The sequence below is a fragment of the Poromitra crassiceps genome (genome assembly GCF_964638095.1).
Source record: "Poromitra crassiceps genome assembly, chromosome: 30".
NCBI classification, from domain to species: Eukaryota; Metazoa; Chordata; class Actinopteri; order Beryciformes; family Melamphaidae; genus Poromitra; species Poromitra crassiceps.
Genome location: NC_139652.1, coordinates 9,155,165 through 9,180,944, shown reverse-complemented (window position 1 = coordinate 9,180,944; position 25,780 = coordinate 9,155,165). Strand labels below are relative to the sequence as shown.

At 43.6% G+C, this 25,780-nt stretch overlaps 1 protein-coding gene across 1 annotated transcript; it reads left to right on the top strand.

The window, feature by feature from the left end:
• The first annotated feature begins 98 nt into the window (after positions 1-98).
• On the top strand, positions 99-25,044 carry LOC310800459 (sorting nexin-1-like). The gene is made up of 15 exons (XM_083663057.1): positions 99-253; positions 2,229-3,213; positions 7,119-7,270; positions 8,249-8,315; positions 10,388-10,431; positions 10,608-10,749; positions 11,457-11,535; positions 12,749-12,824; positions 13,182-13,295; positions 14,631-14,724; positions 18,684-18,889; positions 19,695-19,838; positions 22,608-22,688; positions 22,801-22,872; positions 23,065-25,044. Exons 1-15 carry the CDS (start codon positions 122-124, stop codon positions 23,113-23,115), a joined length of 2,439 nt encoding a protein of 812 aa, XP_083519183.1. The 5' UTR covers positions 99-121; the 3' UTR covers positions 23,116-25,044.
• The last annotated feature ends 736 nt before the right edge of the window (positions 25,045-25,780 follow it).

Sequence of the window (25,780 nt, the reverse complement as noted above, 5' to 3'; positions counted from 1 at the left end):
TTAGCTTAGGCTGCTTCACCTCTTTGGGGAGGTAGGAAGACACGAGTGGTAACGTTAAGCAAAGGGGAGCGGAGTCAGTTGACGTGAACGTTGCCTCCCCCCTTGTTCAAAAGGATAGAAGATGGCGACCAGTTCAGAGCGCAGTCCTCCTCCTTTCCCCGACTCAGAGGACCAGGAGCCGCTGGAGTCCGAACAAGTTGGAGCCCAGGACAGCGACGATGACGATGATGGAGACGAGCCTTTTCTAGACGCAGTAAGTCTGCGTGAAGTGCATGATATTGCTGTTGATTGCACGCAAACCCCCACCACCGTGTTTGCTAACATACCAGCTAGCGCACAAGCTAACGTCAGCGAGCAAGAAAGCTAACGAAGCACTTTCTGTCAAAAGTTTTGGGAGGTGTTGACTGACAATTAGTTTCCCCTGTGTAGAAGGCGATAAACCACTAGTAATGTGAACGTAAGTAACTAACCAACGTACAGGTCAACTATGTTAGACTTTCGCTTGCTTGCTTTAGCTACCATTATCGATCATCAATGTAATGTGCAACATCTGTAACGTAACGTTAGTAAATCTGTGCTGCACCAGTGATACCCTCAGTGGTAGGTTTAGTAACGTTGGCTAACTTTGTGCTGCCTATGAAAATATTAAAAGTAATATTCGATCATAATAATGCCGTGCGTGCATGAACTTGTTGCCAGTGAGCTGGCATTGATTTCTTACCATAAAGTTGAAGTGTGATGAGCTGGCTGCGATTTGACCACAGCTTAGCCAACAGGGGACGTCAACCTACTCCTACTAAGTTAGTCTGTGCCTAAACAAACATTAAACAGACATCCTTGACCTTTTTTTAAAGTGGGTCAACTGCTGCTATCCCACGTACCTAACCCACACCAGTTCGCCACATTTACCGTTAGTGGCTTTTCAGAGGCGGTGTGGTTACATTGATCTTGGCAATCTGCAAATTTCAGTTTGCAATCGTTTTGCGGTCAGTCTGGCTGTGCAAACATGGCATTATCAGGGAAGTGAATCTGTTTGTAACTTTACCTGTGGGTCAAATTCGGACTTGGTACAGTATATGTGGCTTAAAAGCTAGCCCAGCCTCATGTCATGTGAGTCTCAGATGTGGGTCACATGGCCAGAACCCGGATGTTTTCCCCCCACAGGCTAACAATGAAAGTTCAGAGGCTAGATTGGAAAGTTGCTGTCTTTGATTTCTGTGAGTGCTACATGGAAAACACTACTCAGCAGTTGTGGACCTGCGTTTAACAGAGCCTGACCCTGTGGATTATGTCATGTTTTAAACTGACTAGTCAGTCTGAATTCACTGTAGCCTCCTACATAATTACAGCTCAGTACCAGCCCACTTTAATAAAAGCAACAGATGCACATAGTATAACCCACCTACGTTGTAACTATAAGTAACATCACAGCCTAAACCAAGACTACTCTACTACTAGATCTGTTTTTCAGTACTAATCCATACAGTGTATCTGATTCTGATATACCGGGTGGAGGACACAAATCACTGGCCATTTAGTCGGGTCTCGCTCACAGAGTTGCCAGGCAGCCTCTCCTCTCTCTCCCCAGGACCAGAGGGTTTTCATAGTCCACTTCCATGGCTGATTCCAACTCCGCTCAGCTGTGCTCCTCCACTCAGGTGTCGTCCATCAGTAGCTAACGAATGGAGCTCTCCGGGGTGCTGAACCTGTGTTGACTCATTTTGGCCACTAATTAGCCATTTCTTGCGCATTTTAGTCGGCCCTAATTACCTAAATAATAAATAATAATATAATATATAAATATTATATTATAATAATAATAATATAATAATATTAAATAATAATAATAATATATAATAATAATAAATATGGCAGGTGTTTTCATGGAAAACACCTGTCAGAGTTTTCTAACAAGCACGATGATGCATTGTCAATTTAATGTAAAATATTCTTTAGTAAAGCTATTTGTTTAAGAAAGCAGCCTTCTGAGTACCTTTTCCTAGTCAAATCAGTGCACAATCCACAAAACGTCTATTTTCATTCCAGCTAAAAAAATAAAAAATGAAACCATTACCAGCCACATATCGGCAATCAGTGAATTTCCCATCACTAAAATCGGTATCACTCATTACAGATTGAGGCATGAGTTTTTAGGTTGTGTTGAAATGCTTTCAATTTTCAAGTTTAAAAACATGACATTTAAGTTCATTTTTCCCTCTTGCCCCCAGAGTTCCCCTCCGCTGACCAAAACAGACACGGTGACACCGGTACCGCCAGAAACGAGTCAACCCAGTGACGTTTCAACCAAGCCACTCATCGATATCATGGATGATCCCCTGATCGAGCCTGTCGGCCATACAGAAGACACATCACCTAGTGAAGTTGTCAGTGAACCCTCTGATGATTTTGTTGACCTAACAAATAACGAAAGCGACGCTGCGGGTGACGAAACCGAAGCGGAAAACGCCCTTGCAGATTCAGCAAAAGACACAACTGAAATCCCTTTAGATGAACCCTCGGATGAGTTTGTGGACATTTTGGGAAGTGAAACTGAAGCGCCACATGAGGAAGTAGAGGCGGAGGATGTTACTATTGAAGCGGTGCCAGACAACCCTAACCGTAGTAGTGAAGTGACGCAGGTCACAGATCCGCCCAGTGATGTCATAATGGTCAGTAATGCTGAACAGGAAGTAAAAGAAGCTTCCAGCGCTCCACTTCTGGAGATTAGCATTGATTCGCCAGCTGATGACATACAACAGCCACCTGTCAGTGACAAAATCGTTGACCCTTTGGTGGACCTCTTGAGTGATGCTCCACCCGCTGACGCGAAAACCCCCAGCCAGCTGCCAACCGACCTGTTCGAAGACGAGCCGAGCGACTTGTTCATGGAACCGCGACAGGCTACATCCGCCAAGCAGCCGCAGAAAAGCATCTTCGACGAACCCGACGAGGATTTGTTCAGCGAGCCGCTGGGCGCCACCTCAAAGAAAACCGTAAATGTTGTCAGCAGTGAGCAGAAGGACACGACCAAGGGTGCCGCTGATGTTCGAGGTGTACTAGGCGGGCCTCTGAATGACCGCTACATCGGAGAGCCTGCGGATATCTTCACTGAGGAAGCTGTTGCCACGGCGCCCAGTGTCGTCGTCAGCAGCAGCAGTGTCGGCTCCAAGACTAATGGAGTCCACTCTGAGGAAGAGGCGGACATATTTGCTGGTGGGTCCACTATTTTCTCTTTTTCCGCGGTATTGGCAGGGTTTTAGGTTACAGTGTTGTAAGACAAAGGCCAGGTTCACTGACCACACCAAGCTTGTTAGGATCGGTTTATCCAAACTCTACAGTTTAAAGACCTCATGCAATGCTATCTTCACTTCTTTAATATTATGCATTTCCTGTTCAAACAGCATGTTGGGGTGGGGCATCATGCAGTGATGGACCATTCAAAATAGGGCTGTGAATCTTCACTGGCCTCACGATTCGATTCGATTACGATTCAGAGGGCTACGATTCGATTCGATTATCGATGCATCTCGATGCATCTTAAATCGATGCATCACTTTTTTCCGCAATACATGATTTATTTTTTCTCACTTTCTTTTTTCTCACTGTGTGGCTACTTTTAAAATAAAAGTGCATTTAGAATTGCATTGTATTATGATCATAATTAAAATAAACAACTGCATGTACTTCCATTATATTTTATTTGATTATAAAAAAAAAAAAAAAAAATTAAATAATCGATTTTTGACATTTGTGAATCGATGCAGAATCGTGCACATCCGCATCGCGATGCATCTTATAATCGATTATTTTTGACACCCCTAATTCAAAAGTCTACACCAATGGAATTTGAGCCAGGGAGAGAGTAGGCAGTTGGATGGAAGGAGACGACAAATTGTTGAAAGATCTGGTTAGAATTTTGTATCAACGCCTACGAGTGCAGCACCATGGAAGATAGTCCATTTTCCAGGAAGTCTCTTTTCCAGGAAGTCAAAGTAATGGGAGTTAATTTCGTGGGGACTTTAAGGTGAGAACAATGTCATTTGAATTTGAGTGAGAACCAAATCACTCCACCAAGTTGCCTGAGATCCATCATGCTTAAAGGAACACTCCGCCCATTTTCAACCAGCTTTGTATCATTAGAACATCAGTAGTATATCAGACAACTGTAAACTGTTTTGAAGTCTGTCATTTAATTTGACAGTTATTGAGAGTTGATTTGAGTTAATGAGTTATTAATTTGAGTTGGTGTGGACCAGTGATGTCACTGGTCCACACTTTAACACTCAATAACTGTCAAATTAAATGACAGACTTCAAAACCGTTTACAGTTTTCTGATATACTACTGATGTTCTAATGATACAAAGCTGGTTGAAAATGGGCAGAGTGTTCCTTTAAGAGTTAGAGGATTTGTTTTGACCCCCTCCCACCCACACCCCGCCATGATCATTGTCTAAGCTTGCGGGAATCCGACAGGCTGCAGAAACTCTGTCTGATAAACAAGCGAAGCTTTTGAGTCCATCTGACTTTTACAAGAACTTGTAAATGTTTATAATTGGGCAACGTGAGCCCAAACAAGCCAGACACAAACTTGCAACAAAGTAAACTTGTCTACTATGATTCAGACCACAGGAGACAAGTGTGATCCCACCCTGTCCCCTGACGTGAACTGAATTAATATACAGTGTTGTTTTCAAGTCAAGTCAAGTTTGTTTGTATAGCCCTAATTCACAAGGATGTCTCAGAGGGCTTCACAGAGAATATGTCTAGCTAAGTCTAGCAGACGCAACAATAACAATTAACAGTAATAATAATAATATGATTGAACAATCCATATGATAGAGACAGAGAGAGGGGTGGGGGAGGAGAGGAGAGGAGGTGGGGGAGGGAGAGGGAGAGAGCATGGGAAGGGGAAGAGGAGAGGGAGCAGAACAGATAGGATATACTGGGGCTGGGCAATAGGGCCATGAATAGTCACAAGGGACAGAAAGATTTTGCAATCAAGTTAAGTATTATACTTACCAGGCGAAATGAGTCACTGAATAGACAAGAAACAAATTGACATTTATCGCCCAGCCCTAGGGCATACAGCAGCTACTCACTGGGGAATCGCACTGGTTGTATTTGCGTTGCGGCTGTGCTCCGCCAACACTAACTGGCTGTGTGCAGAGCACGTCACGGCTCCGCTCCGCCAGACAGCTAGAGTGACGAGACCGACAAGTTCTCGCGGTGAAATCGCGCGAGACAATTTGTATGTGGGATAAATACAACGACAAACAGGCAGAAGATCATTGTTCCCAACTGGAGAAGCAGAGAGGAGGGGTGGACTTGCTTGGTGTTGTCCTTGTAAAAAGGATGTGTCGTGTCATATATTATTTTGTGGTTTTCCACTTCAATGATGAACTTTTCCTCATACATGTTTGTCCTCTGGCTTGATATTGAATGCTGTAAACACCTCTGCCCTGTTGACTCCATGCCTGGCTCCGCTCAACTTGCTGCAGCTTTGCTCCGACATCTGTGAAAAATAGAAGCCTTGCTGCATATCTTCAGATGTTGTCGTCACTGGTCGGATGACGATCTTCTGCATGTTTTTAGTGGGGGGTTATGTACGGAGGAACCCCCTGGGCGGTACGGGGAGAACATGCAAACTCCACACAGAAAGGCCCTTTCGACGAGATAACCCACCTGGGCAGTAGGCACTGAAGATATGGGGGGGTCACAACTCCAGCGCCCACAGCGTCCCAGGCGAGAATCGAACTCAGGACCTTCCGACCACTCGGGACTCGCGCGGACTCGCAGTCATTTGGTTCGACAAAACACACAAGATATTAGTTTTAGAATTGAATCTTATAACGGTGAAGCAGATTCAGTATTCTTGAGGTTTAGGCACTTTTCTAGACACAAGTTGTAAATAAAGGTCAAAGGTTACATATTAGGTGAGAATATAGGAATGTTGCTTACTATTCCATGTCTTCCTCATTAGAGCTGGGTATTGGTTCAAATTTCAAGAATCGATTCGATTCCGATTCACAAGGTTGCGAATCGATTATCCCGATTCGATTCGATTCCGATTCGATTAATTTCAATATCGATTTGGTTAGTGATACCAAAATGTGTTTTTTGAGCTGTAACCTGAATTACATGACTGTCCAGTTATGTAACACAGGGGTTCCCAACCTTTTTTGCGCCAAGTAGATACATTGGGGAAAAAAGTTGCGGACCGGTTGTCAATTTTAATGGTTTTAGTTACACATATATTTACTCACCAGGTGGTGACAAAGGGTAAATAACAGCCTTTTCATCTGTCAATAAAGACATTTTCACAATTATGCACAGTGATTTGATTTCAGCCTATATAATTTCTAAAAGTAGATATTAATGATCAAACATTTCCATTTATGTAGCCTACAGCAGAGGTTCTCAAATGTTTTTCAGCCAAGGACCCCTTATAAGATAGAAAATATACCGGGGACCCCCTCATTCTGATTTGTGATTTTGGGCTCAGCTTGTTTCCACGGTAACGTGCTTGACATTTAAATTGATAGGTTTGTCAGATTAGAATGTAATCCATGAACCATTCTAGATTTAAAGCATAACATATTTTCGTTGAACTATGAAGCTTTTGCACACACAAAAAGTTTTTTTTTTTTTTTTTTCCCCTGAAAACTTTTCGCTGTAAAGTGCCATGGACCCCTGGGGGTCCCCGGAGCCCCATTTGAGAACCACTGGCCTACAGTATTTATGTTTTTGTTTCAACTACAAACATAAATAAACATCAACTTGAAACTATGTTTCAACTCCCACACACAGCATAATATTTTTATTTAAAAAAAAAAATTGATCTCTGGACATGTGAATTGATATCAAAGGATTAAAATAAAAATCTGAGAATCGATTTTTTGAAGCCAGCCCTATTCCTCATCATGACTGTGTCAAAGTCGGGAGTTAGTGCAGTTAATGTAAATGCAGACAGGCAGGCACACACACATGGAACGGGGACAACAGAGCTTGACATAAGATAGACACTGGATTATGCATGTTACTCTACTAGTACTTATTTTCCATTCAGCATGTCCATAACTCATTCTTGGTTTCTTTTCTGTCTTTTCCTCTCAAGCAGAAGCCACGGTGGAGCTTTCCCTTGACAGTCCGCGCAATGACAGAAAGAAGAACGTCATGACCAAACCGTCTGCAGCTGCATCCGCGTCCGCTGCCCCCTCCCTGTCTGTGGCCGCCAGTCTGTCCAAGCCACAGGCTGCTACTCTGGAGGAGGTACACAGCTGATCCTAGAGTGAAGTTCCCTGTATGACTGGAACAATGTAATGACTGAAAAGTGTTCAAGCAGTATTCAGTACCTCCAGGCATACAGAGAGATGTATTCCAGACAGTATTCAGTACCTCCAGGCATACAGAGAGATGTATTCCAGACAGTATTCAGTACCTCCAGGCATACAGAGAGATGTATTCCAGACAGTATTCAGTACCTCCAGGCATACAGAGAGATGTATTCCAGACAGTATTCAGTACCTCCAGGCATACAGAGAGATGTATTCCAGACAGTATTCAGTACCTCCAGGCATACAGAGAGATGTATTCCAGACAGTATTCAGTACCTCCAGGCATACAGAGAGATGTATTCCAGACAGTATTCAGTACCTCCAGGCATACAGAGAGATGTATTCCAGACAGTATTCAGTACCTCCAGGCATACAGAGAGATGTATTCCAGACAGTATTCAGTACCTCCAGGCATACAGAGAGATGTATTCCAGACAGGGAAAGTCCGGGAATTTTATAAATTTTCTTGGGGAATTAAAGGGAACTAGGCATCTCTCGCGCTCGATTCCTAGGCCCGTCCCGTACACGGCCTCGCCCGCCCTGCTGGATTGTGTAGCTCATTAGATTAATTTATTCATTAGATGGTGTTTTAAAGCTGTAGTGGAAATCAGACTTGTTTGTTTACAGCTTCAGAAGTTTTCTGAGCTGAAAAACAACCTTAAAAAGCAAACAGGAAGGAGCATAATTTTTTTTTAGCTCATAAGTGGCAGATTAAGTGCTTCAACTTAGTTATGGAATTTGCAATTTTATTTTAACCAAAAGTAAAATAAATAAATGAAAATAAGCCCACTTCTTTTAACAAAAGACAGCGATTACACTTTCAACAAAAATCCCAATGCTGATGTAAGATTCTTTATTGATTGTTTAAATGGAAGTGCTTGTCAGGGTCATTATAATGTCTTTTCTGTTGCAGTTGGAGGAAGAAGAGGAGGAAGACACATTTGAGATCAACATCTCTATCACCAACCCCGAAAAAATAGGTGATGTCTATTATTTTTTTGATGTTTTTATATACTGATAATACAGATAATATACTGATAATACAGATTATATACTGATAATACAGATTATATACTGATAATACACATTTGCCACCTACATGTTGGGGTTTCTTCAGTCCGTTGTAATAAGGCTAAACTAGTTCCTGCATCATAAACATTGACAAGTAAAGACTATTCTGCTTCTTCTAATTGTCCCGCTTTTAAGGGGCGGCTTTAGCTCAGGAGGTAGAGCGGGTCGGCCAATGACGCAAGGGTTGGCGGTTCGATCCCCGCTCCCTCCCAGCTGCTGTCGTTGTGTCCTTGGGCAAGACACTTAACCCTCCTTGCTCCCGATGGTGTGCAGGCACCCTGCGTGGTAGCCTGCCGCCATTGGTGTATGAATGGGTGAATGTAGACTATCTACTGATTGTAAAGCGCTTTGGATAAAAGCGCTATATAAATGCAGGCCATTTTATTTGATGTAAATAGAAGAAGATGCATGCCTGGTGCAAAAGGTTGTTGGGCGCTGGCTTTAACCTTCTCATTTCTCTTTTTCACATGTTCAGACTAGGGGTGAGGGAGCAGCCTGGATAACATTTTAGACACGTGTCATTTGTTTGATGTACCATAAAACACACCATTATTATAGAAGGGATAGTTCCAGTCCTTGACTATGATTGGCTGAGCCACATTCGAAGCCGTCGTAAAATACTCCACAAAACACACACCTGCGCCAAACAGCATAATTATGTGTGTTACAATTACTGTGTTGCTTGGCAACCATTCTGCTGTCGTGGCTGAAGGACTACATTGCCTGGCGGGAAGAATGAGTATTTGTTATCAATATTGCATTTTTTGTTCCTGTGTTTATTTGATGAAACCTTGCCAGGTGTGTGCTATATGTAATAACCATTTTAACAATGCCCCTTAGCTGTGGTAAAATCACTGTCAATCATCGCCTCTTATTGCTTCATTCAGTCATCCTGGGCCTGCCTGAGAGATAGTCAAGGGTTGCACTGTAAAAAGGCAAATGTCCTTTAGTGATTAATATTTTAAAAATTTTCACAGTTGAATCAGCTATTTAACCTTGCTTGCAAGATGGATAACCTCGCGAGATCAAAAGAGATTCTCTCGACGTAATCCATCTTGTCATGCACAGGCAGTTAAGAGGATTGGCCGAACCGTGGCCGGCTCGACGAATCAGCGGCAGCCTTAGGCGGCCTTGGCTCGTCTGGGCAAGTAGTGGGTACATGGTCTTTGTAGTTCTTTTTACTCGTCAACATGGCTGCTGCCGCGGAAGTGACAGGCAGTCTGAATGAAATTGAATGTAACGTTCCCAATTCTATGTATTAAATTCTAAAAAAGGACCCTCAACATTTGGGAAGGCTAAGCCACACAACTAGTTTGTTATAATCTAACGTCATGCTTCCAAGGCGACCTTACCACGGTGAGGACTCAATCAATGAATACCACGGAGATCAGGCACCTTCCTCCGGTCGCAAACGTGACGTCAGAGGCATGGCGATCTGATTGGTTGAAGTTAACACGCACCAGCGGTGATAGACAGATGGGTCATCCAATCACCTGCCAAGTAGCTTGGAAAAAGTGCCCGCCTCCGTCAGCGGGTCGGGTTACTGCATTCCCAGATCGACTGGTTTAGTGAAACATAATGTGGAGCTAAACCGTCCATCTGGCAGCGTCAGGTTATCAGCTATTTCCCCCACATATAATTAGTTCTGCCTATTCACATGGAAATTAAAAGTGGAAAAAACATATTGGTGATTTGGAGCAGAACATTGAATAGGTCTGACTCTGAGAGATTAGGATTAGTGTGATCATCTTAATCAAGGCCCAGAAATGAGACTTGGGTCAGGAAAGAGCAAGAGATTTACTGTCTGATAATGTTAGCGTCCAAGATAGCCAAGCGTCTCTCGCCTCAATTCGTCTTCATATTCATATTATTTTTCAACCATAAGCATTGGCCACTTGTCCTTTTGCCTATTTCATAGTTTTGTGTTACTTTGTCCTGCACTGACTCAATCAATGCCTTGTATTGTGTTTTTGTTTTTTAGGGGAGGGCATGAATGCATACATGGCCTACAAAGTGTCCACACAGGTAAAACTGCCACTTTCTTGACATGCCTACTAGTTTTAAATTGACAAAATGTACATTTGTACCCTGTGGCACAATTCAAACCATATTTTTTCAGACATTGGGACACAGAGAAAGGCAGGAAGTGACGTTCACTTTGGCTCTATATAATAGCAGTTATTATCCCATCCCTATTTCAGACGACACTGTCCATGTTCCGCAACAAGACCTTCACGGTGAGGCGGCGCTTCAGTGACTTCCTGGGCCTCTATGAGAAGCTCTCTGAAAAGCACGGACCCAACGGCCTCATCGTGCCTCCGCCGCCAGAGAAGAGCGTCATGGGTAGGCTCTAGGGGTGTCACGATACACTCATTTCACGATACGATACGATACACCGTATTGGGTTCACGATAACGATACGATATTTTAACAATATTTTTTTTTACAAAAGTAAATAATTTTTATGTATTTATTTATCATTTATTTAACCATGTGAGTCCCGTTGAAATCGAAACCTCTTTTCAAGGGAGCCCTGGGAAAATACTGGAAATACACAAAATACAAAACAAATGCTGTTTTTGGAAATTGTTATTATAATAACTAGAAAACAACATGGAAGATAATGCTTCTCTTGCAATAGAATGTGTCACACTGTCACAAACTAAATGTTTGTTGCATGGTGAAAGAAAAATAAAGTATACAATCTATTTCTTAAATAAATCATGCTCAATGGTCCCTAAACTTATGTGATCTTATGTACCCCTTGAGCTGTTTTGCGATGCCAGTAGTAGTCTACCCCCTCACTCATGCGTGTTGATTCTGCTAAATTTGTTCTATTATTATTCAGGAGCAAAAAAAAATTTTTTTTTTTTTTTTTTTTTTTTACGATATAATTTCTTTCTGACGATATCGATATCGTGACGTTTCGATATCGCGATATATCGTGCGACAAAATATCGTGACACCCCTAGTAGGCTCTACGTGTTTATTCCGCCATGACTAGAAATGTAATAGTGATCAGCTGTGATAATGCATGTTGTTTTCAACAGGCATGACCAAGTTGAAGGTGGGCAAGGAAGACTCGTCGTCTGGAGAGTTTGTTGAGAGAAGAAGAGCGGCTTTGGAGAGGCAAGGCATTAACTATTAAATGAAAAATCCCTCCTCAGATACTCTTAACACTGTTAGGGGACGTTCACACCAAAAGCGTTTTTTTTTTTCAGTCAGAACGCTATGAAAATCATGTTGAGAGCGCTTCCATTGTGCACAAAACACAGCGCACGGAGCGTTTTTTTTTGTGCTCCGTTTGTTTCCCCCTGTAGTCGCGTGCAGTACAGATCAGAACACAACGACCACACGGACGGTAGCCAGCTGGTTTTGTCTGTTTGATGTTGTTGACTGTCAACATGAAAGCCAGATTATTGCCAATTCTGGCAGCAGCGGAGGTGCTGAATCCCTCGGGAGGAGAGAAGGTAGGAGGAGTGGAAAACATGAGCAGTGCGCTTTTCCTCTACTGTTCAACTTTTTTCAGCTTTAAAACACCCACAGCGCTCCTCCAAAAACAACAGACGCCATCAGCGCTGAAACGCCAGGTGTGTTCATTAAAAGAGGAGCACGTCTAGCTTACATAGAGAATGAATTGCAGAAAAAGACGCTGGCAGCTCCAAAAACCCTTTTGGTCTGAATGTCCCCTTAGATGTCTTAAAGGAGAATTTCGTTTTTTTTCAACCTGGACCCTATTTTCCACACTGTATGTGTCTAAGGGACTCATCGTGACATATTTCTTTCAAATTGGTCGAGTACTCGCCGAGATAGCCTTGTTTACAGCTCGAGCAATGTGCTCAAACAACTACACAGTGTAACTACACAGTGTAACTACACAGGGCAATCCTGCACCACATCGTCAATACACGTTCACTAATAAAACTGCTTGTTTTGCCATCTGCGGGAAGGCTCAAACTGTCAATAGTGTTTGGCAACATGGAAACGACTCTATACATGAGTATTATTCTCCAGGGTTTACTGTGGGACAGAGAAAATGTGCGTCTGAAGAGGCGAGAGGAGAGAGAGAGAAAGGAGGACAGCACAGCGCTGTTGACGAGAGGTGAAATCCTCCGTGTTGACACAGTGCAAGCTTCCCTGCTCCTCTCTCTCTCTCCCTCTTTCCTCGCCTGTTCACGCCCATTTTCTCTGTCCGGAGAGGCATTTCCATATACAGTGTGGAAAATAGGGTCCAGGTTGGAAAAAAAACCGAAATTCTCCTTTAAATCCGTGGTGTTCAATGTCTTCCAGGAGTCATTTGTGACCAAAATAGAAATCAAAATTGTGCTTTCTGATCCAACAGGTATCTCCAGAGGGTGGTGTGTCACCCATCACTTCTCCAAGACCCCGATGTCAGAGAGTTTCTGGAGAGAGAAGATGTGAGCCAAAGTTCAGCTTCAGCTACGTGTACTTTGGGGCTGGGCGTCTTTCAGAAGAGTTGCTTTGAAATGAGGGGCTTGTTAGAAATATGGAAATTGCACACACAGCTTGTACAGAGACTAATTGGGTGTCAAAATGATCTTAATTAGAGGGATTTAACGAGGAATTTCTAGTAATGGTCCCCAAGTATTTTTATATTTTCCAACAGATATTGAAATGAATGTTACTTTCGGTCCATTGGTTACTGCTGATTTTTTTTAATGTTTTAGCATCTTTTCTAAAAGAGCTTATTATTATTACTGTAATTGTATTGTGTGTGTGTGTGTGTGTGTGTCCGTGTCCGTGTCCGTGTCCAGTTGCCCAGGGCAGTGAATACCCAGACTCTAAGTGGCGCTGGCTTCCTGAAAATGATCAACAGAGCGACAGACGCCGTTAGTAAAATGACCATCAAGATGAATGAGTCCGATGTGGTGAGTACTCTGCAATATTGCCAACTGTAAACCAACATCTGTCCTGTTCACGGCCGTAAGAAATCTCCCCCTTACACTCAAAAGCTGAAAGTTGTATTCAATAAAACGTGAGCACAGCCTCTGAGCTAAAGCCTAATGGCACTTTCACGCTGAAGCACTGAACCAAAACATATGCAGTGCTCCTTGCTGAGAGTGGCTCAGCAGCACCAGTCAATAGATCTATTACCTTGGTTTTCTCAAATCGGTTTGAGCAGAATCTCCACTGAGCAAGACAAACCTGCATCATTGTGAAGCTCAAATGAACGCAACAACATTTTGGCAAATAAATGATTTGATCATCAGATCCGTGCGCACCGAGAGGATTGGTATTGGTCTCACCTTTGCGTGTCCAAATATATATTACAGCCTGAACACACACCATACGCCGAAGCAACGCCGAAGCAGCACAACGCAGAGGCAGTTTCATTTCAGCGTCCTTGTTAACAGGCGAGACCGATCGCACCGGCCCGCGCGCCACGCCGAAGCTACGCCGCACGCGGGCTGCAGCGATAGTTTCAAGGCTTCTGTTCTATTTTTCAGGAATGCAGGGGGCTGCACGGGAACTTCTGAGAAGTTTATGGTGTGAACCAAGGCTCAAGCTTGCTACAGTCCAAGCCAATATGTAGCAAACTGTTTGTTTAGTAGATGCTACCAGTTAGCTTTGCATCTCAAATGCAAATCAAATGCAAATAACTAACATGCAACATCATGCACGCATGATGTTGCACAATTGTAAACTGGTTAGATGATCAGAGCTTATTTCCAAAACAAATTGCATATTCCCTTAAACAAAGCATCTGAGCTGTAGCATCGATGTGTATTTTCACCTTGGCTGAAAACACCACAGTAAAACTCTTTAGACATACATTGTCCTGCATCCATGCTGCATGGCTCCTATAGATCCATACAGATCTGTATAGTCTGGAAGAGTAGGAAAACTGAATTTGATTATTTCTGGCACATGGAATTTCGTATTAGTAACTGGGAAAAGTATGGGAAAGTATTGCCGTTCAGTCCAGATACAAATATAATTCCTGTGACATTTTTTTTATGTAGATCAAATTGTGACTACCGTAATTGTGATATTTAAAGTTGACTGATGGTGTTCAGTAATGTAGACCTGACTAGACAGTCATATACTGTAGCCCAGCCCCCACTGACAGACCTCATATTGAACACTGACCAAATTCTTCAAACTCAGGTTAGAAATGAAGATCTGGAATAACAAGATGTTTTGATTCTGAAATGGAGAATGTGTAGGAGCCCTAATGTGCTTGTGTGTGTTTTTTTTTGCAGTGGTTTGAGGAGAAGCTCCAGGAGGTGGAGTCTGCAGACCAGCAGGTCAAGAAGCTCCACGGCCTGGTGGACTCGCTGGTCGGTCACAGGAAAGGTTAGCCGTAACTTTCTGACTGGTCAGACCTACCCTCACGTCACCAGCCATAACTTTCTGACTGGTTAGACCTAACCTCATGTCACCAGCCATAACTTTCTGACTGGTTAGACCTACCCTTATGTCACCAGCCGTAACTTTCTGACTGGTCAGACCTACCCTCACGTCACCAGCCATAACTTTCTGACTGGTTAGACCTAACCTCACGTCGCCAGCCGTAACTTTCTGACTGGTTAGACCTAACCTCATGTCACCAGCCGTAACTTTCTGACTGGTTAGACCTAACCTCGCGTCACCAGCCGTAACTTTCTGACTGGTTAGACCTAATCATGTCACCAGCCGTAACTTTCTGACTGGTTAGACCTACCCTCATGTCACCAGCCGTAACTTTCTGACTGGTTAGACCTAACCTCACGTCACCAGCCGTAACTTTCTGACTGGTTAGACCTAACCTCACGTCACCAGCCATAACTTTCTGACTGGTCAGTCCTACCCTCACGTCACCAGCCGTAACTTTCTGACTGGTTAGACCTAACCTCACGTCACCAGCCGTAACTTTCTGACTGGTTAGACCTACCCTCACGTCACCAGCCGTAACTTTCTGACTGGTTAGACCTAACCTCACGTCACCAGCCGTAACTTTCTGACTGGTTAGACCTAACCTCACGTCACCAGCCATAACTTTCTGACTGGTTAGACCTAACCTCGCGTCACCAGCCGTAACTTTCTGACTGGTTAGACCTAACCTCGCGTCACCAGCCGTAACTTTCTGACTGGTTAGACCTAACCTCATGTCACCAGCCATAACTTTCTGACTGGTTAGACCTAACCTCATGTCACCAGCTGTAACTTTCTGACTGGTTAGACCTACCCTCACGTCACCAGGCGTAACTTTCTGACTGGTTAGACCTAACCTCACGTCACCAGGCGTAACTTTCTGACTGGTTAGACCTAACCTCACGTCACCAGCCGTAACTTTCTGACTGGTTAGACCTAACCTCACGTCACCAGCCGTAACTTTCTGACTGGTTAGACCTAACCTCATGTCACCAGCTGTAACTTTCTGACTGGTCAGACCTAACCTTATGTCACCAGCCGTAACTTTCTGACTGGTCAGACCTACCCTCACGTCACCAGCCATAACTTTCTGACTGGTTAGACCTAACCTCATGTCACCAGCCGTAACTTTCTGACTGGTTAGACCTAACCTCGCGTCACCAGCCGTAACTTTCTGACTGGTTAGACCTAATCATGTCACCAGCCGTAACTTTCTGACTGGTTAGACCTACCCTCATGTCACCAGCCGTAACTTTCTGACTGGTTAGACCTAACCTCACGTCACCAGCCGTAACTTTCTGACTGGTTAGACCTAACCTCACGTCACCAGCCATAACTTTCTGACTGGTCAGTCCTACCCTCACGTCACCAGCCGTAACTTTCTGACTGGTTAGACCTAACCTCACGTCACCAGCCGTAACTTTCTGACTGGTTAGACCTACCCTCACGTCACCAGCCGTAACTTTCTGACTGGTTAGACCTAACCTCACGTCACCAGCCGTAACTTTCTGACTGGTTAGACCTAACCTCACGTCACCAGCCATAACTTTCTGACTGGTTAGACCTAACCTCGCGTCACCAGCCGTAACTTTCTGACTGGTTAGACCTAACCTCGCGTCACCAGCCGTAACTTTCTGACTGGTTAGACCTAACCTCATGTCACCAGCCATAACTTTCTGACTGGTTAGACCTAACCTCATGTCACCAGCTGTAACTTTCTGACTGGTTAGACCTACCCTCACGTCACCAGGCGTAACTTTCTGACTGGTTAGACCTAACCTCACGTCACCAGGCGTAACTTTCTGACTGGTTAGACCTAACCTCACGTCACCAGCCGTAACTTTCTGACTGGTTAGACCTAACCTCACGTCACCAGCCGTAACTTTCTGACTGGTTAGACCTAACCTCATGTCACCAGCTGTAACTTTCTGACTGGTCAGACCTAACCTTATGTCACCAGCCGTAACTTTCTGACTGGTCAGACCTACCCTCACGTCACCAGCCATAACTTTCTGACTGGTTAGACCTACCCTCACGTCACCAGCCGTAACTTTCTGACTGGTTAGACCTACCCTCATGTCACCAGCCGTAACTTTCTGACTGGTCAGACCTACCTTCACGTCACCATAGAAGGATGGTTTTATGGTGGTAATTTTATTTTTGTAGCTACATAGCTAGATAACGCGCATCACATTTATTTACGTTACTATGATGCCCTGTGTTCAGAGCAGAATTGTTTTTTGGAGCACAAAAGTTCTATATCCGTGATGCTACGCGTTTGGCCCCAGACTAGTTAGACCTGCTCCTTCACTTAGCATCCTCTGTTTAGTAGCCACAGGCAGATGGGGATTATTCTGACACAGTGGACTCAGGTTGCCCATCTTTAATTACGTCAGACATCTTCAAAGTCCAAAACCAACCAAACCTGTCCATTTGGCCATATCACTGGAGAGGAATAGATTCAATTGTATTTTGTATTTTGGGCAGCACGTTGACTCAGTGGTTAGCACTGTTGCCTCACAGCAAGAAGGTTGTGGGTTCGAATCTCCACGCTGGTCCTTTCTGTGTGGAGTTTGCATGTTCTCCCCATGTTTGCGTGTTTTTCCTCCGGGTGCTCCGGTAAGTATGTACTGTATATGATGTATGTGAACAGGGCGCTCCTGAAAAAGAGAGCACTGCTCTCAGTGAGGCTCCCCTGTATCAATAAAGGTTAATTAAATTAAATAAAATGTTGACAGGAGTTATTAATAAAGCCCAGTTGAGATTGTCTAGCAGAGTCGCAAAGACTACATTTATTTTGACTCCAGTCATTTTAGAGATTTACAGGCACTACATCAATAGAGAAAATAATTATTGTATTCTTTTAAATGACAGAACAGGGTTGAAATGTTTTGTTGTTTAACACAATTTTTGTTTGTACGTTTATTCATTCGTTACAGAAAGAGTTGCCTTTTTTTTTTTACCCTCATTGCACCCGTATGCTCCCTTGAAACACAATCTTCACTTTGAAAAATCACTGTATGAATGAGTTGAATCCACTTTGAACAGAAGCGTAAATATAGACACAACAGTTTTAACTCTTGACCTGTGTGCCCCATCGTCAGTTCAGTTATTCTTCTAATCTTCACAAAACAATGTCAGAAATCAGAAATGATAACTTACAGTACTTATGTGCCCCGTGTGTAACTTTGTGCCCGGTGTGTGTGTTTGCTAGGGGTGGGGGAAAAAATCGATACACCATAGTATCGCGATATTTTGCCTGACGATATTGTATCGATATTTGGACGCCAAGTATCGATATTGCAAAAAAAAAAAAAATTGCAGGCCATACCAGGCCACCGGGCTACTACAAACAAACGGTAGCATATTTTCATTTTGTTTTAACGGTAACAGTTTTGTCATAACAGTAATTTACAAATTCCCCAGTTACTGAATGGGCTGCACAAGATGTTTTGTGTAAGTGAAGTTGCATTGTTCAAAAACTACCTAAGTACAGTAGTCCACGCACACATCCAGTTAAGGTGGACTGTAAGTAGACTGTAACAAACAGTTCAGTTTGTCAGGTGCATGCAACTATGACATGACTTTATGAAAGTTGTTGGTCTGTCTACTTGACAATGTTGCTGCAATAAAATGGTTGAAGTCAGATGTACAGACTGAAAAATTGTTCTTATATGAACCAGATGTTGACAAAGTATTCCTTGGGTGACATCATTTGCAGTTGAAAAAGTAAGAAATCGCAATATATCGAAATATCGCAATATTCAATATATTGCAATATCGGCGATATCGCAATACTATCGTATCGTGACTCAAGTATCGTTTTAGTATCGTATCGTGGGCATCTGGTGATTCCCACCCCTAGTGTTTGCACTACCACTTGTCTCCTCCTTCCCCTCCAGAGCTGTCGTTGAACACGGCGGGCTTTGCCAAGAGTGTGGCCATGCTGGGCAGCTCGGAGGACAACACGGCCCTGTCGCGGGCCCTCTCCCAGCTGGCCGAGGTGGAGGATAAGATGGAGCAGCTGCACCAGGATCAGGCCTCCAACGACTCCTTCAGCTTCGCCGAACTCCTCGCAGACTACATCCGCCTCCTCGGCTCCGTCAGGGTACTGAGAAGATGTTCTAACGCCTGGACCTCAGAACTTGTTCATGTAGTAATAGACCCTATTCAGAGAATTTCCCAAAGAAGAAGCCAACAATATGATTGTTTAAAAAAGTCAAAGAAACTGTTTTACCTTTCAAAAGCCAGCAGGAAATCTGAGTCCCAGCTGACAAAATGATGACACCAGAATGCATACATTGTTTTTTTTCTGGTGTTGTAGTAGTTTGAAAGTGTTCATTCACATTGCTGCTTTGGTCACAATATTGCCATGTTAAACACTCAAAAACCTTTACCAGCTGTCATTATGGTTAAAATTCTTGGGCGGTGAGGTCAAATCTGGTGTTCTAGTTTAGTCCGAGGAAATGCCTTGCTAGAAATTGTTAGTGCTGCGAGAAGGGACTTTTAGGGACAAGATAAAAATAAGATGGCGAATTCAAGTCCAAAACGTAAGCAGGTGGAGAATGGGGCAACAACTGTCAAAATGAACAGTAGTGTTGCAGTACTTATAGAGCAGCTCAGTGCAACCTTTTCACTCATAATGTCACCATATGTTCCAAGGCTAAAGACCAAAGTCAGAATCTGGCTTCACTCTGAAGGTGGTGCTGTTGTTTTTTAAGACATAAGCCTGTGCAATAATTGAAAGTTTTAGATTCAATCTCCAGCAGTCATAATTTATGATGTCTAGTGTATTTGTGTGCGACACTGAACCCTTGCCTGTTGACTCATGAAAAAGTCGCGCTCACTAAGAGCATTTGCTAGCTGGCCAAAGTGAAAAAGACAAACCTGTCTGTGTGCCTCTCCTCCTTTAGGCGTCGTTTGATCACCGGATGAAGGCGTGGCAGCGCTGGCAGGACGCTCAGACCATGCTGCAGAAGAAACGCGAGACCGAGGCCAAACTCCTGTGGGCCAACAAGCCCGACAAGCTGCAGCTGGCCAAAGACGAGATCACGGAGGTACCTCCACCACAGTCTGAAGTCGACACCATCACATTTAGTCCATGCTCGTCAATAGACCGTTAAGTCAATACTGCTCACTAAGTCCAGCAAGTTTAGGATGCTTGAAAATGACGGAATTTGATATGGTGTATTCAAGATTGAGGACAATTAGTTGAGTCATGACTAAGTCACTCATAAGTTTTGTTCCTGCATCAGTAGTTTGTTTACTGTCATCACCAGACGTGATGAAACACAAAGCTGACTGTGTTCTAGTTTTGCGTGGTCAGACCCAACGTCTTACGACAGCACACGTCTTCCGGCGACGAATCACAAGTCAGCACTTCCGGGTTTTGCCAGAGGAAATAATATCATGGTGGAAGCCCGGCTGTCTGCATGCATTGGTGCATCGTTCAAAATGTGCCACCCATGAGTTGCGTGCGTCGCGTAAATAAGGAGGTCCGTGATTGGTCAATTCATGTGCCTGTCATGCATTTTGTTCCAGTCACGGTTTACTTCTCAGTTTGTTTAGGGATTCAGTCAGCGAGAGGTTAACCTGCAGAGTTGTAAACTAGGTTACTGGAGTATAAAGAAGAGGGTTTCATATCCAAGATCATTGTTCGGCATCTTATCTCATTGTTGAGGTATCCGTTTCCCTCTTTGTGCTGTTTCGTCCCAGTCTTCCAGTACATCAGTCAAGTTATAAGCACTTTTAAACGCTCCAAGTCTGGTCCATTGTGACATGATAAAGACTCTTAAGAAGTGCCAGTAGATTAAGATACAATAGAGAAAATCCTGGTAATCACAGAGAGGCAAGATGTTTTGGACGATGCCTTTTCGGGCACACTTTTATATTTCATTATGAATCAAATTTCTACAAAAGCACATTTTGTTATTGTTGTCCACCCCCCCCCCCCCCCCCCACCCCCCCAAATACTGCGAGACTAAATCTGCCTAAACACCTGAATAAAAAGGCTGTTTTGTGATCATTCCACTCTCTCCAGCTATTGTAGAATCTTGACAGATTTGAAATGAATCACTCTTCCTGACATGGCTATTACAAGTAGCCCAATTGACTCAGTTTGCCCTCTAGTGGTCAGTGTTGTAGTCAAGTCACTATATCTCGAGTCCAAGTCGAGTCTCGAGTCCCCGGTGTTCAAGTCACTAAAGAAGTGTCTTGAGTCGAGGCCCCATTTCCTGACTTGCTGTCTGATGTGATGTGATTGGGTGCGTGCGTGTGCCACCAGTGCACAAGTCCAATCAGGGACTTTATTAACTACAAAAACTAACAAGCAGCTTCAGTGCCCAGGGGCCACTGGCCCAGTGGCCCCGACCTGGGCTACTTTCAAATGTGAGAAAAAAAAATCAGATTCGAATCCATTTTTTTGGAATGTGACCTCAGTGTGAACAGACAAGTGGCCTGCATCAGACTTCAATGTGACTCCAGAGCAACATTCGTCACTATTCTGCGCTGGCGGGAGGCCCAGGCGGGCAGATTGTGATTACAGACATGGAGGACAGCTGCGAGGGAGCTTATCAGTGGAGGGCAGTGAGGTTTTAGACCTCATAAGTATTTGGGGTGACACTTCTGTGCAAGCATCCACAAACTCCTCTGTACAGAACAGCTATTGCTCCACAGGAAAGCCATCATTAGAATTTTGGCTCTCTTTCTCCTCCTTGCTATCTGCTCCCGTATTCGCTGGCTTCCACTGCACAGTAACTTCTAAATTAAACCGTAAACAACAATGTCAGCTACCGCCATGTTTACTGCCGTCTTCTTCTTGGATTTACAATACATAGAACAGCAGTGTGCTGCGTGTGACGTAGTGTTAATTTTGTCAGCTATTTTTTAATTTAGTCTTAGTCTTAGTCCCATGTCAAATGTCCTTGTTAATTTTTATCATTAGGCAACCCCATCCTGTTTTTATTTACCGGTAGTCAAGTTTTAGTCGACTAAAAGTTTGAGCATTTTAGTCTCATTTTAGTCATTTTCATGGCTCTGTCGATCGCCTGCTTGGCCGACCTGGAGAAGACACTGCTCACTGTGAAGGGAATGGTCACCTTGCGGCCGGCTTTTTTCCAGAGGCAGCTGTTGCTCCAACACTTCATGGCGTTTCTCGTTGTGGGGACCACAAAGTCGCCCTCCAGCAGGATCTCACTGGAGCCGTTGTTCGTGGCCAAGATCCTGCTGCCGATGTCCATAGTGTCGGCCTCTGGGTCGTCAAACTTGGAATTCTGAGTCGCTGTCTTCCTCCCTGGACAGAATATCACCGTTTCCCTCCCAGAACATAGCCTGGGAGAGGCCGATCACCAGCAGCAGCAGGAGGGCGAGAGAGGGATTCATCTTCAGGTTTCTGTCTGCTAGCTTCTTGTCTTCTCTGCAGGGTTCCTGGAGATGCTGTGGAGCTGCATCATAGTTTTTTCAAAGTTTCGACGAAATTAACACTGACGCCGTGACGTGTTCACACTGGAATCTGATATTGGCCACTTTTAAAAAGTCTGTGTGAACAACAGCCACACACAAAATCAGATCTGAGCAAAAAAAAATCTGAATTGAGCATTAAGGTTTGCTGTGTGAAAGTGTGTACGTGTTCAGTTGGAGATGCAGCCACATTCAATGACAATTGTCCTAAAATACGTAATTTGGTGGACTGGGGGGGGGGGGGGGGGGGGATTGTTGTGCTTTTTTTTTTATCCCACAGTAGGCAGAGAGAAACTCAAACAAGATGCAGAATTACTTGTTAAATGTGACGATTTCACTGTGCACTCTTCCCCTCTTCTGCTTGACAGTGGGAGGCGAAGGTGACCCAGTACGAGAGAGACTTTGACAGGGTGTCTGCCACCGTGCGCAAGGAAGTCCTCCGCTTCGAGGTACCCAGCTTCATCCTGTCGTATTGCATTCACATTAGTCGCTGGACGGTTGAAAAGGTTTGATCGATTGATTTATTGAAGGTTTATTGATTTGTTGATTATTTTCTCACAGAAAGAGAAGGCTAGGGATTTCAAAAGACAGATCGTCAAGTACTTGGAGTCTATGCTTCAGTCCCAGCAACAGGTGAGTGTCCCATACCTTTAGGAACGTAAATATCTCACTGCTAGAAGCACGGCTCCGTGCACAATTGCTGTTGAGCAGGATTCCGTTTAGCGTGGAAAACCTTTAGACATGACATCAGTTGAAAACGTCTTCACCTTCCATTTTTGATGTTTTCGCGAATGAACCTGACATTATTGTCCTTTTTGTCCACAGCTGATAAAGTACTGGGAGGCGTTCTTACCGGAAGCAAAAGCAATCGCCTAATCTTGTGCACCAGCCTTTTAGTAGAGATGAGAGGCTGCCTTTTCTTATACACTTTACCTCTTGCCTTTAAACCAAGGAAAATGTGTGCATTGTAAAGGGAGAAGAGATACAATCAACCTGTTTTTTTAATCACCTTTAACATATAGCTCTGTATTCTATTGTATTAATAAGTGTATATTTTCATTTAACCTTACACAAATATTTTCTTATTAGATGAAAAAGAAATTGCATATACAAAGATATGAACACACACACACACAAACGTGAAAGCCTAGACAAATGATTCCATTGATTTCCACGCGAGAAGGGAAAGGTAACATAAAAATTCAGCTGTTCTCAGGATGTACTCACACCAGAAGCTCCGCCTCCTTCATCAGCAGTGATCATTGTTTACAACGTGGCTGCTCTCTCATCGCAAAATATTTCTGGGGACCCAGATGACGAAAGTGGCCAATTTCAAAATCCAACTCTGTTACTTCTTCTTAACGATGCAAAGGGATTTAATAGCAGTCAAAATACGACATCTTTGCACTTCCACCCAGATAGATATAGCACTTAGAGAGTGGCTAAACACCAAACTCAAATCTCACGACTAGAATAAGGCAGGGGTCCCGTGCAACACACAATAGACGCTTCTTCCATCATTCCATCGTTGGAATTTGAAACCCTCATTAGTGTTTTGCTTGCACCTGTGTTTACCCTGCCTTTTCGGCAACAAGATGGCCCCCGTGAAAAGGGTCTATCGCAGTTGAGCGTGTGGCGCTAGAAATGAGTGTGCAATGTTTCTAGTGTGTGTAAAGCCTTGAATCTAATGTTTCTAGTCTGTGTAGAGCCTTGCACTCTATGGCAAAAAGCATGCTACTGAAATTGGCATCTGCAATTGGCTGATCATCAGGTGGTGACGTCACCTGGCGCCAAAGATCAGCCAATAGCAGACGGCAATTTCATTTAGACGCTTTTCCCCTTTTAGATATCGGGGCTTTACAGATTTGAGTTTGGTGTAAAGTGACTCTTTAACTACCAGCCTTTGTTTTTGTTTTTGTTTCAAAATATAATTGATGCTGCAGGAAGGGTGCAGTTTGAAGAGAGGCATTATATTAGCCGGGTTTACAGCTACGGTTAAGGGTTGTACCATATTGGTGGTGGGGCGGGGGGGGGGGGGGATACGGCTGCGGTTAGGGGTTGCATTATAGGTCAAGCTTGTAGGTGTTATGTTTTAGATTCCGTCGTCGTGCGAACATTAACCACACATATAACTCTACATGTCTGTGCCTTTTTAAAATCTGAATGGTGTTTTGCCGATGTCATGTCCAAAGCCAATTTGGGAGAAGCCACCGAAAAGTCGGCGCACAGCAAATTGGGTTTCGCGGTTGGTGCCGAGACGCGTTAAGCCTGGAGGTTACTGCCATAACACCCATCGTGACTGAGGGGTGTCACAGCTGAGGTGAAGGCCCGCCTCAGCAACAGCTGTCGGTTTGGAAACATTGGGGACTGGACTGGTAACGCCAACGAGATTTCTGTCTAAATGCCTGATGTGCTGACATCTTCGCTCAATCCATGCTTCCCTGACGCCTCAGGCTGCACATTGTGAAGCTGTGTTTAAGTCGTCACTAACCTCGTGTCACAGCTTACGTGGCGGGGCTGCCATTTTTGTATTACAGCTTTAATTTCACATTCGCACACTTGTCAAATTTGGGCTGTGCAACAGGATGCTACACTGTGCTGTTTGTGCAGCATTGCTAAAATTCCAGAGATTTCTTTGCACCGTTTTTTTTTTTTTTTTTTTTTTTACAATTATGTACACGCTTGTTATTGGACGAAGATGCGGAGGAATAATTTTTGTGAGAGCATTGAATTAAATTGCCAGTCTGTCAGTACACTTGTAAGCGTGCAGAGCAATGTCATTAACGTGCACTGTGTGTAATAGGAATTTCTTTTAAAGCAAATTAAATCAATAAAACTTGCACTGTTTACATCTGCACATTTAATTTGAAGCCCTCCAGAGGCGTCTTATTTATCTGCTTTGGTTGCTTTCGTAACCTCACACTGTTGGATCGCATTGAGAGACACATGGAAGAATGATCACCTACTGCGAAAACATACACAAAATGCAGCAGTTTTTTTTTGTAACATTGATTTAATGAACTAAATATTTAGTGGATGCTCTCTCCACAAAGTTGCCTCTGCCACAGTAGCTTTCTGACTGGCCATAATTGACAAAGTTACAACTGAGTCATGGTGACTGGTTTTCTCTCAAGTTGTGCATGGACAAACTTTGCCTGTTTTGTTTTTTACCTTGATTTGTGGGAACTCCACCTTTTCCAATCAATGGTGGGGGAACAAAAGATAAGATTTGAGCATTGTTTGATTTGAGTACAATCTCATGCTCCCTCCACTGGACCAACAGGAGTATTACAACTAAGCATGTAAGATCCGACCAGGCTCCAAATACGATTTTCAACAAACCAATTGCATGTCCATGAGTTGAAACATCAATATCCAATAGGCTTTTCTTCAACCATATAAATGTAAAGTGTATGTTTTCCTTTACAGAGGCTTTGATGCATTGATTTGTCTGATAAAGTAACCAAAGATGTGTTTGCATGGTTAGCTAGGAGCACCATTGTTTTTAAATGTGTAAAATGGGTGGATGAGACTAGTTAGC